The sequence below is a fragment of the Ranitomeya imitator genome, chromosome 5, assembly GCF_032444005.1.
Source record: "Ranitomeya imitator isolate aRanImi1 chromosome 5, aRanImi1.pri, whole genome shotgun sequence".
Taxonomy (NCBI): Eukaryota; Metazoa; Chordata; class Amphibia; order Anura; family Dendrobatidae; genus Ranitomeya; species Ranitomeya imitator.
In genome coordinates, this window is record NC_091286.1 from 159,447,018 (window position 1) to 159,464,976 (window position 17,959).

General features: G+C 45.6%; 1 protein-coding gene across 1 annotated transcript in view; it reads left to right on the forward strand.

Moving 5' to 3' along the window:
* The window catches only part of LOC138681613 (pecanex-like protein 2), a 1,209,413-nt gene that overhangs the window by 425,241 nt on the left and 766,213 nt on the right, over nt 1-17,959 (forward strand). The window contains exon 11 of the mRNA XM_069769269.1: nt 3,236-3,268. Within this exon, the coding sequence (XP_069625370.1) occupies nt 3,236-3,268 (33 nt within the window). The remainder of the gene's footprint in view (nt 1-3,235; nt 3,269-17,959) is intronic.

The following is a 17,959-nucleotide window of genomic DNA, read 5'->3' on the forward strand; positions in this document are numbered from 1 at the left end:
TAAGGGTACTTTCACACTAGCGTTTTTTTAAATCCGTCACAATGCGTCGTTTTTCAGAAAAAACGCATCCTGCAAAAGTGCTTGCAGGATGCGTTTTTTCCCCATACACTTCTATTGACGACGCATTTGCGACGGATTTGCACACTTCGCATCCGTCTTGCGACGAATGCGTCGTGCTTTGGCGGACCGTCGGGAGAAAAAAACCCTACATGTAACGTTTTTTTCTCCCGACGGACCGCTTTTTCCGACCGCGCATGCGCGGCCGGAACTCCGCCCCCACCTCCCCGCACCTTACAATGGGGCAGCGGATGCACCGGAAAAATGCATCCGCTGCACCCATTGTGCAATGCAGCAAATGCTAGCGTCGGAATCTCTCCCCGACGCATTGCGACGGGGAGATTCCGACGCTAGTGTGAAAGAAGCCTAAGAGTCCCACCTTCATAAGTGAAACAAGATGGGTCTGCTTATGTGTCACACACCACATGGCCAGCTAGGGGTGTTAAATGTTACAATGACATTTCCCAGTGAATGCATTTGTAGTGGTTGAAAGCAATGTTAAAGTTGAAAACACTTCAAAAACGCTGCGTCTGAACTAAGCCCAAGTGGGGGAGGAAATTTTCAGTCTGGGGTTAATTATTTGGCCTTACAGGCAAGTCATTAACCTGTAAAGGATGTGCCTTAACATATTTCCCAGCAAAATCCGTTTTGGTTTCGTTTTAGTGTGTTTTTTGTGGCACTGGGAAAAATGGCATGAATCTCGGAAAAAATTGTTTAAAGGTGTGACCTAGGAGTCAGGAATGCTTCCAGGGGCGATCTCCATGATGTTCCTGTGTCATTTGAGCGGTGTTTCCATTATTTTCAGACGTTTTTAGACCTTATAAGGAGGGGGGATCGCGGTAAAAATACTCGGGTCTCCCATAGACTTACATTGGGCTCGTTGCTCGGCTCGAGTGATGAGCGAGCACCTGAGCATTTTAGTGCTCGCTCATCACTACTAAGCATAGTTCATAATAAACATAGTTCATCTGTGGTTTTTTTTCCAGATCGGATCAAGATCGCACTGGAAAAAAAAATCTCAGCATGCTGCGATTATAATTGAAAATCGGATCACATCCCGCAATAGAAGTCAATGGATGCGCGAAACAAATCGCACAGCACTCGGACCATGCTAAAGTGAAATGAATTATCACTCCTCTCTATGCCCATTGGGGGTATCGGGAAGAATGAATATTAATTTCTCTTTAGCAGCGGTGACAAGCTTTAGCCACAGAAGCTTCTGCCTCCTGTCACCCCCTGCTGCTCCGCTGGCACTGGGCGGTCCCCCCTGACTCACGGGCCCAATAGCAGCTGCATGGTGTGCCGCTATAAGCGACATGCCACTGGCTGGGGCCCCTGGAGCAGCGGGGGCTCTAAGCAGATGCCTGCCCTTTATGTCAGCAGGTGTCAATGCCTGAGCCCACTGAAGAATCCTGCAGATCTCCGGTGGGACAGTCCGACCCTGGTTTCATCATACAACCGTGCAGCCTGCCATTTAGATGTAGCAAAGCTAGACCCCTCGTGGGACAAATGGATTATCATCTACTATACAGACAGGCGAGGAATATTGTTGTTTGTTTTTTTAATTCTCTTGCAGGGGACAGTGGTGTCACTGGAATGGGCAATGCTGTAAGTATGGTTTAATTAAGATTTATTAAAGGAGTCTGTGTCATTGTTTCAATTTAAGGGCTTGGTTCTGGGTGTGTGTTTTTTTATACAATATGAACATGGGGTTAGTAAGGGAGCATCTTATAGATGCCTCTTCATTAATAACTTCTGGGTTTGATGTCACCTGTCAATACAAAGGTGACATCAACGCCCGGAAATATTAGCCCACTTGCCACTGCGACAGGATGAGTGGGAAGAGCGAAGGGAGGCCATATCCAAGACCCATTCCTAGGCTATTAATATCAGCCCACAGCTGTCTGCATAGGGTTTGCTGGTTATTAATTATAGGGGGACCCTACATCATTTTTTTTGGGGGGGTCCACCTTTTTAATAACCAGTAAAGGCCAAGTATACAGCTGTGAGCTGATATTAATAGCCTGGGAAGCTTCATGCGTATTACCCCCTTCCCAGGCTATAAACATCTGCCCCCAGCCCTCTGCTTTCCCGCTGCTGGTTAAGACAATTAGGCCATTTTTTTCAGAAAAATAATCTTTTAATAATTAAATATATGTACATCTATCTATTTTATGTGTATCTACTGTATGTAATCCATGTGTTCTCTCTTTATCTGTATGTAATCTATCTATTCTCTCAGTAGGGTTCTGCTGTGAGTTTACTGTACTGCTGATTTTATGATAGATCTATCTATCAAACATCTACTTTAACATATTTTAATGGCAATGCAATTATTTTCCTGTTCTTTTATTGAATTTTACGATTTCCAATTTAAAAAAAAAATGCTTGTGTTTCCCATCACAAATCCAAATGTGCTTATTCGTGCTGAATTGGCAATCGTTTTCCGAACATATTAATTTATCTCTAGTGATAACCCCAGTATTATACTCCCTGGCTCTACAGACATGTTTCCTCCAGTTCATCCTGTGAGAGAAAAAGGCAAAGAGACAGACAGTTACCTCCTCTATATAAGCCCCACCCTCCTCTAAGTAACATCACTCTTGTTTAAAGTCTACACCCCTACACAAACAAACAAAGCCCAAAGTCATGTCCTCCTCTGCTTAGTTCTCCTGTGGTTTCTTTCTACATGTTTATAATTCAGTTCTATTGTAGCTTATTTCCTCTTTCCTCCACAGCATGACATAACAGCACAGTATCTGTATTTGCCTGCTGTGCAGAGGACTCACACTGTAGTTATCACATCAGTGCTGATTCCAGGAAAATCACAGACCAAATTAATAGTTGTGGTGACCAGGTGATGTGAGCCTAAAATTGGGAGTCTGCCATTAAATCCAGAAGATTTGGCAAGTGTGCAGTGAGCAATCACATGACTCTCTGCATCTCATCCTTCTGCCATCTCAGATTGGAGCCCCGTCCTCCCTTCCCCTGGATGTGTTTGCATTGCATGTCAGGCAGGCGCAGTACAAACTTCATTGAAGTAAAAAAGATCATGGCATATGTTTGCAGGGCTGATCATACATTTCATATAATAAATAAATGATTTTTATAGTTTCACCTTATCAATGTTGACAGTAATATAAGACTAATGGGATGGTTTTTTTTCTTTCCTTCTTAGAGTGTACAGCCAGATCCAGCATCACCAGTTCATGTAAGTTGGAGACTATAGAGAAATTGTATTTTGTCACGTAAACTACATCTTCAGCAACCATATCTTTATATGATCTTGTTAAATGGCTTGTCCAATAATGAGCAATCACTTTAAATAAAAAGTAAATAAAAATTCAGCAAATTAAGGTTTAAATCATTTTTGTAACATGCACAAATGCCATTTTTAGGAAATATAGGTAATATACCGTATTTTCCGGCGTATAAGACGACTTTTTGACCCCTAAAAATTGTCCCAGAAATCGGGGTCTTCTTATACGCCGGGTACGGCGTGTGCAAGGAGCGATCCTGGATGTCGGCGTGTGGTTCCCAGGGTCTGTAGGAGAGGAGACTCTCCTTCAGGCCCTGGGATCCATATTCATGTAAAAAATAAAGAATAAAAATAAAAAACATGGATATTCTCACCCTCGGACGGCCCTTGGCTCACAGCGCTGCTAGCGTCTCCCTCCGTTCCTAAGATTGCAATGAGTGAAGGACTTTCGATGACGTCGCGGTCACATAAGCGGTCAGGTGACCGGTCACCTGACCGCGACCTCATCGAAGGTCCTTCACTCACTGTAATCTTAGGAACGGAGGGAGACGCTAGCAGCGCTGTGAGCCAAGGGCCGTCCGAGGGTGAGTATATCCATGTTTTTTATTTTTATTATTTATTCTTTACATGAATATGGATCCCAGGGCATGAAGGAGAGTCTCCTCTCCTCCAGACCCTGGGAACCACACGCCGTATAAGATGACTGGGCGTATAAGATGACCCCCGTCTTATATGGCGGGCATATCCCAAATTCCATATTTTATATGGAAAAGTTGGGGGTCATCTTATACGTCCAGTCGTCTTGTACACCAGAAAATACGGTAAGTGATTTACACAAAATGCCTACCTATAAATATTTGTTTTCTTAAGGGTATGTGCACATGTTGCGGATTTGACTCTGCGGATCTACAGCAATTTTCCATGCATTTTACAGTAGCATGTAAACCTATGGAAAACCAAATCTGCTGTGCACATGCTGCGGAATATTCCGTGCGGAAATGCTGCGGTTTATTTTCGCAGCATGTCAATTCTTTGTGCAGATTCCGCAGCATTTAACACCTATTCCTTTATAGGAATCCACAGGTGTAAAAACGCAGGCAAATTCCGCACAAAATCCGAGGTAAATCCACAGGTTAAACGCATGGCGTTTTACCTGCGGATTTTTCAGAATCCGTGTGGAAAAATCCGCAGCCAAATCTGCAATGTGTGCACATACCCATCAAGTCCATAAAAAGTTGGAGTGCACAATTTTTATCCATCAAGTAAAGTTTTTAGTTGCTTCTTTTTATGTGCATATTTTTTTCTGGTTACAAATATTAATGACTATTTAAACAAAGTAGAGTTTTTTCAGTGCATTAAGGCTGGCCCAAATATTTAAGTGCATATTCCCACCCTGATTCCCCACTATCCCTCCCCCTCTTTTTTTGATTGACAGCTCTGGCATCATAGAGCAGAGATAGATCGAAATCAAGCAGTTGAGAAGGTGTATATAAATGATTGTCAACGCCATGAAGCACTGAGCGCCTGTACTTGGTTACAGCACTCATTCTGTGCTGACAGACTCCCTTTAATATGAAAGTGATAGTCTGTTACTTTTATATTTACTGCCTATGCTAGGAATGGATCATTAATATCAGACCAGATGGGGAGTGACACCTGGGAACCCTGCAGTTAGATGTGATCAGTGTGACGGTTCAAAGAGTGAAAACAGAAAGTGGACCCTCTGGACCGCGATGACAATCCCTCCATGGGCGAGCTGACCAGATAGACCGCCCCTATACAGGGAGAGTTAGGGGCAGGCCCGTGAGGGAATATCGCCACGGAAGCTGGAGGACCGGGACGGGAGAAGACCAAGGAGTAGCGGAGACGGTAGGAACACAGGATAGGTGAGTACTGCAGAAACACAGAGCTGGTGGATATGACAGGGACAAAAGGATAGCTGGAACACTACAGCAACACAGACACTGCCGAAGCACTGCAGAGGCACAGAAACTGACGGAGGTACTGCAGCGGCACAGGGACAGATGGAGGTACTGCACGGACACAGGGACTGACGCAGGTACTGCAGCGGCACAGGGACTGACTTAGGTACTGCAGTGACACAGAGACTGGCAGAGTACTGGAAAGACAAGATTTAACCCAAAGTCAGAGAGTAACCAAGTCACAGAGACCAAGGGCGGCCAGGAACACTTGAAGGCACAAATGATCATCAGGCACAAAGGGACGGCAGGAAGCAGTTTAAATACCTTACAGCAACGCGGCACTTCCTGGTACCAGTCCTCCAGAACCATAGAGAGGATGATAAGGAGCGCCAACTTCTGGGTACTAGTCCTCCAGAACCACAGAGAGGACGGAAAGGAGCGCCAACAGAGGATTAGAAGTGCGTGCGCGCAGCCCTGAACCTGGCGCGCGCAGGAGTAGCAGAGGCCGGGAGCGAGCGCAGAGAGGAAGACGCTGCAAAAGTAGAGGAGCGCCGGGACGCCGAAGACAGGTAAGTATGACAGGGCGGAGGAGGCGGCAGCAGCGGTATGACAATCAGTTGTAGAGCAGAACAGAATAGCTCTCTTAACTGTACAGTGGCCACAGCCACATGCAAACACATACACCTCCATTAGAAAAAATAAACATGGGCCTGCAGTACCCTGCTATGGCCGATATACAGTTGACGGAGCTATGCTGTTCCACCTTGGAACTGATCACATCCTGCCAGGCACCCAAAACAGCTGGTTGTGTGGTGTCGATCTTGAATATATATTATTTAAAATGGAGATGAGAATACTCGAGAAAGTTGCAAATAAATTAAAGGTTATTCTCATGTTAAATCTTCAGACGCGCATCACTCCGCAGCTTCCTCATTGTGCCAGAGTGCCAGTGCACTCTTGAAGATTGATAGTTTGGTACAGCACCATGATAAGACTGCTGGTCCAAACTGAACGATCACCGATGCAGCAAGCAAAGGCAACTTTGCCTTAGGCTGGTTTCACACGTCAGTGGCTCTGGTACGTGAGGTGACAGTTTCCTCACGTACCGGAGCCACTGACACACGTAGACACATTGAAATCAATGCATCTGTGCAGATGTCATTGATTTTTGCGGACCGTGTCTCCGTGTGCCAAACACGGAGACATGTCAGTGTTCGTGGGAGCGCACAGATTCCACGGACCCATTAAAGTCAATGGGTCCGTGTAAAACACATACCGCACACGGACGTTGTCCGTGTGCAGTCCGTGTGCCATGCAGGAGACAGCGCTACAGTAAGCGCTGTCCCCCCCACTGGTGCTGAAGCCGCCATTGATATCTTCTCTGCAGCAGCGTTTGCTGTAGAGAAGATATGAATATTCCTTTTTTTTTGTTTCTCGTGTTTAAAATAAAGATCCATGTCCCCACCCCCTCCCACCACCTGTGCGCCCACCCGCTGTTCTTAAAATACTCACCCGGCTCCCTCGCTGGCTGGCGCTGCTTCCTGTCCTGGCTGCACCTTCTACTGTATGAGCGGTCACGTGGGGCCGCCGATTACAGTCATGAATATGCGGCTCCACCTCCCATAGGGGTGGAGCCGCATATTCATGGCAGTAAATGAGCGGCCCCACGTGACCGCTCATACAGTAGAAGGTGCGGCCAGGACAGGAAGCAGCGCCAGCCAGCGAGGGAGCCGGGTGAGTATTTTAAGAACAGCGGGCGGGCGCACAGGGGTTGGGAGGGGGATGGGGACATGGATCTTTATTTTAAACACGAGAAACAAACAAAAAAAAGGAATATTCATATCTTCTCTACAGCAAACGCTGCTGCAGAGAAGATATCAATGGCGGCTTCAGCACCAGATGTGCCACAGTGCACGTGTGCCGCACGTGTGCCACACTGATGTGCCACAGAAACGCACACGGACACGGATAATTCCGGTACCGATTTTTCTGGTACCAGAATTATCTGGACATGTGGGACTGCCCTTAGCAGCATTGGAGAGGCACAGGGCCACAAAAGCTTGCTGGATTATGTGTGGCGGTCAGCTTTAAATCAGCATTTACAATCTCTATTTTAAGAGCTCAAGCACTGCACAAACTAAAAGTTTATATTGAGAAGAGAAGGATAAATAGCACATAAATATAGAAATGATTTTAACCCCTTAGTGACCACCAATTCGTCTTTTTTACATGTGATATAAGAGACAAGCCTCCCCCTACATGTGATAATCCTGAAGCTATAACTGACATCTTCCTGTATCAGCCACAATCAGTGATGGCACTGACGGTAGTCCTTTAACCTCTTAAATGCTGCTGTCAATAGTGACTACGGCATTTTTGATGGTTAACAGAGTGTGGGGGTTCCATCTTTAACCCCATTGGCACCCTGAGATCTTGATTGTGTGGTCCTGATTAGGGTTGAGCGAAACGGATTGGACAAATTGAAAAATTGTCAACTTTCAGCAAAGTCGGATTTCATGAAACCCGACCCGATCCTAGTGTGGGATCGGCCATGAGGTCGGCGATCTTCGCGCTTAAGTTGCGTTTCGTATGACGCTTTCAGCGCCATTTTTCAGCCAATGAAGGAGGACGCAGAGTGTGGGCAGCGTGATGACATAGGTCTCGGTCCCCACCATCTTAGAGAAGGGCATGACAGTGATTGGCTTGCTTTCTGTGGCGTCACAGGGGCTATAAAGGGGCGTTCACGCTGACTGCCATCTTACTTCTGCCGATCTTAGCATAGGGAGAGGTTGCTGCAGCTTCATCAGAAGAAGGAATATAGTTAGGGAGGGAAGTTTAACCCTCGAAACTGCTTGTGCTGTAGCGATTTCCACTGTCCAACACCACCATTTGCTTGCAGGGACAGTGGAGGCTATATTTTTGTGCATCAGCTCTGTAGCTTATTAGGCTGCCTTATAAGGCTCCCTGATAGCTGCATTGCTGCTTGCACGCTGCTGTGCAAACCAACTGCTTTTTTAAAAGCAAAACTCCTGTTGCTCCTTTCTGCACAGTTATCTTGTTTATTTGTCCACACTTTTGTGTGCAGCAGTCCTTTTTATTGCTGCCATACTTTTCCTGAGATCATTGTAGGCAGATTGAAATTGTACTAAAGTCCTTGAATTTTTTCATATATCTTCCAGCCACTTTCTGCCACTTACATTGTGTTGTTTTATACACTGGTCCTGAGTTTTGGTTCAGTCTCCCCTAAAAAAAGTGAGATTCAAATTCTCACAAAGTGGATATACTTCTGTCCTGTTACTTTGTCGTATATCAGCCAGCCACTTTCTGCCGCTTGGATTGTGTTGTTATATACACTGGGCCTGAGTTTTGGTTCAGTCTCCAAAAAAAAGGGGAGATTCAAATTCTCACTTAGTGGATATACTTCGGTCCTGTTACTTTGTCGTATATCAGCCAGCCACTTTCTGCCACTTACATTGTGTTGTTTTATACACTGGGCCTGAGTTTTGGTTCAGTCTCCCCCCAAAAAAGTGAGATTCAAATTCTCACAAAGTGGATATGATTCTGTCCTGTTACTTTGTCGTATATCAGCCAGCCACTTTCTGCCGCTTAGATTGTGTTGTTATATATACTGGGCCTGAGTTTTGGTTCAGTCTCCCCCAAAAAAGTGAGATTCAAATTCTCACAAAGTGGATATACTTCTGTCCTGTTAGTTTGTCGTATATCAGCCAGCCACTTTCTGCCGCTTTGATTGTGTTGTTATATACACTGGGCCTGAGTTTTGGTTCAGTCTCCCCCCAAAAAGTGAGATTCAAATTCTCACAAGTTTATATACACCTTCTACCTTGTTTTACAGTACCATATAACGGTTGTTATTTTGGTTAGATTTTCCAAAAAATAAGGAAGTCTCGTGAAAGAGGCCATGGGCGGTGGTTGCCAGCTGGTACTGATGGTGGTGGTGCATCTGGTGGTAGTGGCAAAAGCACAATAGCACCTAATAATAATATAATAATCTTTATTTTTATATAGCGCTAACATATTCCGCATCGCTTTACAGTTTGCACACATTATCATCACTGTCCCCGTTGGGGCTCACAATCTAAATTCCCTATTAGTACCTAAGGCTGGAGGTGTTGAGCCAGCAACATTGTCTAGCTACACAAGGCCTCGAAGGCTCCCTTATCTGGGAGTAGGAAAACAGTTTTTAAAGCCGGAGCAGCAGGAAAAAGTTTTGGCTTTCCTTGCTGACTCAGCCTCTAGCTTTGTGCCTCCTCTTCAGAAAGTTCCAAATATAAAGACAGCGAGTCGTCAGTGGATGCTCCCGGTCATGGACAAGACGTTTCCTTGTGTCCTTCACCCAAACCAAAAGTGAAGGATGCGTCAGGCGACACTACAGGTTACTCCATGGAGTTCTTTACACATACCGTGCCTGGGTTAGAAAGGGAAATTGTTAACTGCCCATTACAAGATGAATCGGACATGGAGTGCACTGATGTACGGCCACAGCTAGATTATTATGCTGTTCCCTTGACTCAGATCACTACATTGCCCTCGCAGTGTACTGAGCTAGAACCTGACCCTGATGAGACTATGGTGCCCCGTCCCGAACGCTATAGCACCTTACACGGTGATACAGAGGAAGGTGCACATGACATTGAAGAGGAGGTGATAGATGACCCAGTTGTTGACCCAGATTGGAGAAGGAAGTGGAGGAGGATGATCCGCAGCAGCCATCTACATCGCAAAATCTGTCATCTGGCAGGCACGTATCAGGCCAAATACATTTGTCAAAAACAAAAACAGTTGTAGGACAGCGTGGCCATCCGGTGAAAGTAGCACAGCGTGCAATGCCTGAAAAGGTATTCCATAGTAGGAAGAGTGTAGTGTGGCAATTTTTTAACCAAGATCCGAATGATCAGTCAAAAGTTATCTGTAAGAAATGCTCAAAGACCTTTAGCAGAGAGAATAATCTTCAAAATTTAAATACAACGTGCATGCTTAGACATTTAACCAGCATGCACTTGCAAGCCTGGACTAACTACCAAACGTCCGTACCGTTGGTGCACCTGCTCAGAATGAAGGTAGTCAGCAACGCTACATTGCTTCCCTCACTGTAAGCCCACCGGTTAGGACACCACCAGCAGCAAATGTGGAGGTATCGTTGCAAGGCAAAAGCAGTGAGGGAATCACAAGGTTATTGGTAAGAAACACTGTATGTAGGCCAACATCAAGAATACCATCACCAACCCTCTCTCAATCCGCCATGTCCAACACCAACACCACCACCACTAGTTCCACCATATGCACCTCTCCAGTCCAGCTCACCCTACAAGAGACTCTCGTTAGGAAAAGAAAGTACTCATCCTCTCATCCACGTACACAGGGTTTGAACGCCCACATTGCTAGACTAATCTCGTTAGAGATGATGCCCTGCTGGTTGGTTGAAAGCGAAGCTTTCAAAGACCTGATGGCCTACGCAGTACCACGCTATGACCTACCCAGTTGGCACTTCTTTGTGAGAAAAGCCATCCCAGCCCTCCACCAGCATGTCAAAGACCGCATTGTCCATGCACTGAGGGAATCAGTCAGTAGAAAGGTGCACCTCACAACAGATGCATGGACCAGTAGGCATGGCCAGGGACGTTATGTGTCCATCACGGCACACTGGGTTAATGTGGTGGATGCAGGGTCCACAGGGGAGAGCCATAGTGGGACAGTTCTGCCTAGCCCATGGTCTAGGAAACAGTTAGCTGTAGGCATTCGCCACCCCTCCTCCTCCTCCTCCTCCTCCAGAAGCGAAAGCTCGTCTACAGAGCGCAGTCGCACGACCACTCCATCCGCAGCTGCCAGTGTTGCACACGAGGTGTCCCATTATCGAACAGCTAGTGGTAAGCGTCAGCAGGCTGTGTTACAAATGAAGAGTTTGGGCGACAACAGACACACCGTGGAAGCACTGGCAAAGTTCTTGCAGCAACAAACTCAGTCATGGCTGGGCAGTGTACATGTTGAGGCAGGCAAGGTAGTCAGTGATAACGAAAGGAATTTTATGGCTGCCATAGCCCTTTCAGAACTAAAACACCAGAGTTACCAGCCCTGCTCCTGAAGGTGCAAAGACTTTGCTCGCACATCCGCTGGTCGCCCGTACACTCCAGCTGTATGCTGAACCATCAGCGATCGCTGAACTTCCCCAGCACCGCCTAATAATCGACGTTCCAAGAAGGTGGAACTCCACACTGCACATGGTTCAGAGGCTGTGCGAAAAGAGGCGTGCTGTAATTAATTTGTGGGAGAATACACATACACAGGCAGGCAGTTGGATGGCAGACATGGAGTTGTCTGGTGTGCAGTGGTCGAAGCTCCAAGACCTGTGTCAAGTCCTTCAGTGTTTTGAGGAATGCACACGGCTGGTAAGTGCAGACGACGCCATCATAAGCATGAGCATCCCACTAATGCGTCTGCTGATGCAAAGTTTGATGCACATTAAGGAGCTGGCGTCTGCAGCGAGGAAGAGGGAAGCCTTGATGACAGTCAGCCATTGTCTGCTCAGGGAACTCTCCTGGACAAGTTGGCAGACGAAGAGGAGCAGGATAATGGGGATGAATATTTATAGGAGGAGGATGCTTCTCAGGGGGCAATAGAAACTGGTGGCATTGCAAGGTCAGGTACAGGGTTTTTGCGGGACACAAGTGATGTTGATTTGCAAGAAAGTGCTCCTCAACCCAGCACAAGCAGTGAATTGACACCTGGAACATTGGCCCATATGGCTAATTATGCCTTGCATATCCTAAAAAGGGACCCCCGCATTATCAAAATGATGACCGATGACGATTACTGGTTGGCCTGCCTCCTGGATCCACGATATAAAGGAAAATTACAAAATATCATGCCACATGAGAACCTTGAGCAAATATTGGCTACCAAACAAGCAACTCTTGTAGACCGTTTGGTTCAGGCATTCCCAGCACACAGCGGCGGTGATGGTTCTCACACGAGCCGTAGGGGGCAACATGGCAGAGGTGTTAGAAGTGCACAAATCTGAAGAGGCATTGGACAGAGGGGTGTTATGACCAGGTTGTGGAGTGATTTCGCAAATGACCGCTGACACGACAGGTACTGCTTCATCTATTCAATGTGACAGGAGACAGCATTTGTCCAGTATGGTTACGAACTACTTTTCCTCCCTTATCGATGTTCTCCCTCACAGGTCATTCCCCTTTGATTACTGGGCATCTAAATTAGACACCTGGCCTGAATTGGCAGAATATGCATTACAGGAGCTCGTTTGCCCTGCTTCTAGTGTGCTATCAGAAAGAGTCTTCAGTGCTGCTGGTTCAATACTGACCGAAAAAAGGACACGTCTGGCTACCCAGAATGTTGATGATCTAACCTTCATTAAAATGAACCAATCATTGATTTCAAATTATTTTGCCCCACCTTCTCCTGCTGACACGTAGCCTGCCTGAAAAATGTCTTGCATTTGGCCTCCTCTTACTGACTTCTCCAATTCCTCCATTTGCAGCTGCTGAATGTCAACGATAGGCCATTTTTATACCTCCCTAAATGGGTTGACTCCCCCCACAGGGCAGTGGTCACCACCTGGCGCAAGCACCCGTGCGAGTGCCATTTGCCTGGACAGGTTGGTGAGCCCAGTCTTGGGCGACGGCACTGGCACAGGGTCCCTCATAGTACAATGAAGTGTCTCTGACGGTGGTGGTGCACAACTAATGTCAGACACATCGTCGTAATATGAGGGGCCCTGTGCCAGTACTGCCGCCCACGAGAGAGTGTTCCCCCCAGCTCGAACAGTGCTCTACCACTTGCAATACTTACCTCTCCCTGCTCCACCATTGTGTAATCTGTGCTGTTAAATCCTTCAATGGCTCTGCCAATACAAATTTGTTGAAATGATTGATGATAGTTAAAATATACAGGAGCCCTGGCCTCCCTTTAGACCAGTTAATACTTTGCGCCTACTACCACTGTCTGCTACTCAGCAGAGGAGCCCACCCCAGTACCTAGCTATGCCACCTGTTTGTTTATGAACTATTTTTTGGCAGACATTTAGCCCACTTTATTATTTGGGCCTACCAACTGTGTCTGCCACTCATTACAGTTGTCCTCCACTTAACAAAGCAATGCCGCCTGTTTAGTCCTGTTACCATTTTTCAACTGCTTTTATCCCACTTTATTACTTGGGCCTACTAACTGTGTCTGCCACTCATTACAGTTGTCCTCCACTGAACAAAGCAATGCCGCCTGTTTATTCCTGTTACCATTTTTCAACTGCTTTTATCCCACTTTATTACTTGGGCCTACTAACTGTGTCTGCCACTCATTACAGTTGTCCTCCACTGAACAAAGCAATGCCACCTGTTTAGTCCTGTTACCAATTTTGAATGGCATTTAGCCTACTTTATTATTTGGGCCTACTAACTGTGTCTGCCACTCATTACAGTTGTCCTCCACTGAACAAAGCAATGCCACCTGTTTAGTCCTGTTACCATTTTTTAACTGCATTTAGCCCACTTTCTTATTTGGGCCTACTAACTGTGTCTACCACTCATTACAGTTCTCCTCCACTGAACAAAGCCATGCCACCTGTTTATTTTATTCCTGTTATCAATTTTGAACTGCATTTAGCCTACTTTATTATTTTGGCCTACTAACTGTGTCTGCCACTCATTACAGTTGTCCTCCACTGAACAAAGCAATGCCGTCTGTTTAGTCCTGTTACCATTTTTTTAACTGCATTTAGCACACTTTCTTATTTGGGCCTACTAACTGTGTTTGACACTCCTTACAGTTGTCCTCCACTGAACAAAGCAATGCCGCCTGTTTAGTCCTGTTACCAGTTTTCAACAGCTTTTAGCCCACTTTATTACTTGGGCCTACTAACTGTGTCTGCCACTCATTACAGTTGTCCCCCACTGAACAAAGCAATTCTGCCTGTTTAGTCCTGTTACCAATTTTGAACTGCATTTAGCCTACTTTATTATTTGGGCCTACTAACTGTGTCTGCCACTCATTACAGTTGTCCTCCACTGAACAAAGCAATGCCCCCTTTTTTTTTAACTGCATTTAGCACACTTTCTTATTTGGGCCTACTAACTGTATCTGCCACTCATTACAGTTCTCCTCCACTGAACAAAGCAATGCCGCCTGTTTAATCCTGTTACCATTTTTTAATTGCATTTAGCCCACTTTCCTATTTGGGCCCACTAAATGTGTCTGCCACACATTACAGTTGTCCTCCACTGAACAAAGCAATGCCACCTATTTTTTAACTGCATTTAGCCCACTTTATTATTTGGGGCCTACTAACTGTGTTTCCTCCTCATCCTGCCAATTGCCCAGCCACTGCTAGATGAGTCTGCTGGTACATTGACCCAGACCACTACATTCCCCTTGCACTCTACACAGCCTGAATCTGACCCTGCTGAAAGTCAGGTTCCCCTTCCCGCATACTATACCACCTTACATGGGGACAAAGAGGAAGGTGCAGATGAAAGTGCAGGTTCCTTCATCATGTGGGGTGTTGTGAATTCTGTTGTCGGGCTCCCTCCTGTGGTCATGAATGGTACTTCGGCTGGTTCTGTCCATGGACTTCCTCTGGTGGGTGTTTCTGAGTTTCCTTCCACAGGTGACGAGGTTAATTCGTTAGCAGGCTGCTCTATTTAACTCCACTTAGATCTTTGCTCCATGCCACCTGTCAATGTTCCAGTATTGGTCTTGTTCACTCCTGGATCGTTCTTGTGACCTGTCTTCCCAGCAGAAGCTAAGTTGCCTGCTTGTTTTTCTCTGGTTTGCTATTTTTCTGTCCAGCTTGCTATTTTGTTTGTTGTCTTGCTTGCTGGAAGCTCTGGGACGCAGAGGGAGCGCCTCCGCACCGTGAGTCGGTGCGGAGGGTCTTTTTGCGCCCTCTGCGTGGTCTTTTGTAGGTTTTTGTGCTGACCGCAAAGCTACCTTTCCTATCCTCGGTCTGTTCAGTAAGTCGGGCCTCACTTTGCTAAATCTATTTCATCTCTGTGTTTGTATTTTCATCTTTACTCACAGTCATTATATGTGGGGGGCTGCCTTTTCCTTTGGGGAATTTCTCTGAGGCAAGGTAGGCTTTATTTTTCTATCTTCAGGGCTAGCTAGTTCCTTAGGCTGTGCCGAGTTGCATAGGGAGCGTTAGGAGCAATCCACGGCTATTTCTAGTGTGCGTGATAGGATTAGGGATAGCGGTCAGCAGAGTTCCCACATCCCAGAGCTCGTCCTATATTATCAGTAACTATCAGGTCATTCCGTGTGCTCTTATCCACCAGGTCCATTATTGTCCTGACCACCAGGTCATAACAGTGGGGGGGCATACTTGTTGGCGATGTCACTGGCACAGGGCCCCTCATAGTACGCAAAAGTGTCTCTGGCAGTGGGAGGCGCCACCCGCCGTCAAACACACCGAAGTACTATGAGGGGCCCTGTGCCAGTGCCAACGAGTGGGCCCCGCCTGCTTGCTCATGATCACAGCACTTGCAAAGTTGAAATACTTACCTCTCCCTGCTCCACCGCCGTGACATATTCCGCGTATTTTGGGCCCACGAAAATCTTGAGCTAGCCATACCCCCCACAACTTTAGCCAAATGACCCCCAGTTTTCAATGCCTAACTATTATTATAAAGTAAATTAAGATTGACAAGCTTAAGTAATAAGAATTGATGTTTTTGGCATTAAAATGGGCATTGTAGGTGTTTTCCTGTCCTCCACTCACTGCCGACTTTGATTCCCCATTGACTTGCATTGGGTTTCGTGTTTCAGTTGGCCCCCGACTTTTCGCAATAATCGGCCGATTTCAGCCGACCCGACTTTTGACAAAGTCGTGTTTCGCGAAACCCGACTCGATCCGAAAAAAGGAAAAGTCGCTCAACTCTAGTCCTGATGTTTGCCATGGTAGTTGATGGCCAAATAATGGCCTGTTCAGACATTATCAGACATGCAATTTTGAATGCATTGAGGGGCGCTGTTTTTAAAATGGTATCACATTTGGAGGTTTCCAGTATATAGCACCCACAAAGTCAAAAATATATGTTTTGTAAGTTTCCTTGAAAAACATAAAAAAGTTCTGCTACATTTTTAAACCTACTACGAGTAGAAGGCTAACAAAATAAAACAACATTTTACAAGTGGTTCTGATGTAAAGTACACATGTGGGAAATGTAATTTATTAATGTTTTTGTATGGTATGACTGTCTGGATTAAAGGAATAGTCGTTCAAAGGAATAGTCCTTCAAATTTTGAAAATTACAATTTAAAAAAAATTTGCAAATTACTGCTATTTTTATAAACACAAAACATATGAACTTAAATTTACCTTTATTATAAAGTATGATGTGTCACGAAAAAACAATTTCAAAATCAATGGGATACATTCAAGCATTCCAGAGCTAGTATATAAAGTGGCACATGTCAGATTTTAAAAATTGGCCCGGTCACTATGGGGTCACTTGTGATGGGGTTTCTACTGTTTAGATACATCAGGGGCTCCGCAAACGCAATGTGACGCCTGCAGACAATCCATCTAAGTCTGCATATCAAACAGCGCTCCTTACCGCGATCCTTCCTCGGGGGTCCTTTAAAAGTCTAAAAATGTGTGAAAATGATGGAAGCACACTTCTAAAATGACACAAGGACATCATGGGGATCACCCTTGGAAGCATTCCTGACTCCTAGTTCACAGCTTTAATCAATTTTTTTCCGAGATTCATGCAATTTTTCCCGCTGTCACGAAAAACACATTGAAATGAAACCAAAACGGGTTTTGCTTGGAAATATGTCAAGGTACATCCTTTGCAGGTTAATGTCTTGCCTGTAAGGCCAAATATTTATCACCAGACCGAAAATTTCCTCCCTCACTTAGGCTTAGTTCAGACACAGTGTTTTTGAATCGTTTTTCAACTTTAACATTGCTTTCAACCACTACAAATGCATTCACTGGGAAATGTCATTGTAACATTTAACAACCCTAGCTGGCCATGTGGTGTGTGACACATAAGCAGACCGATCTTGTTTTACTTATGAAGGAGGGATTCTTAGTTACAGAGCCTATTTTTTACTGGTGCATCAGGCGGCATTAATCTTCTTAAAGGGCCATTATGAAACAGTGGGTCTCCTAAGCTGTTGTAGCCTATGCTGTGAGTGGATGGGCTGCCAAGAATTATGACGCACCACAATATCCCTTTCATAAGATGTCCAGGGGGGACTCCTGAAAAAGTGTTGCATTGAATTCAAGGCCTGCCCTGCTATCAATTGATATGCTCCCCAATAAGCCTTTGAACCCACATACTGGATGGGCCCATGAAAATCCACTTCACAATATGCATTTTGTACTCCCGTACTCCTTTGTTTTACACATTGGCAGTAAGGTCAGCCCTGCTGCATAGTCATATGCACGCCATTACGCCTTGGAACCCACATACTGGATGGGCCCAGGAAAATCCACTTCACAATATGCATTTTGTACTACCGTACTCCTTTGTTTTACACATTGGCAGCAAGGCCAGCCCTGCTGCATAGTCAGTTATATGCACCCGATTACGCTTTTGAACCCACATATTGGATGGGCCCATGAAAATCCACTCGTATTTTTTAATGGTATGATGGTTCCCTCTTTGCAGAATTATTTACAGGAGAATTTGGCAATTTTATTTGCCATGTTTTTAACACTAAGGTTCAGATACGGCTTTAA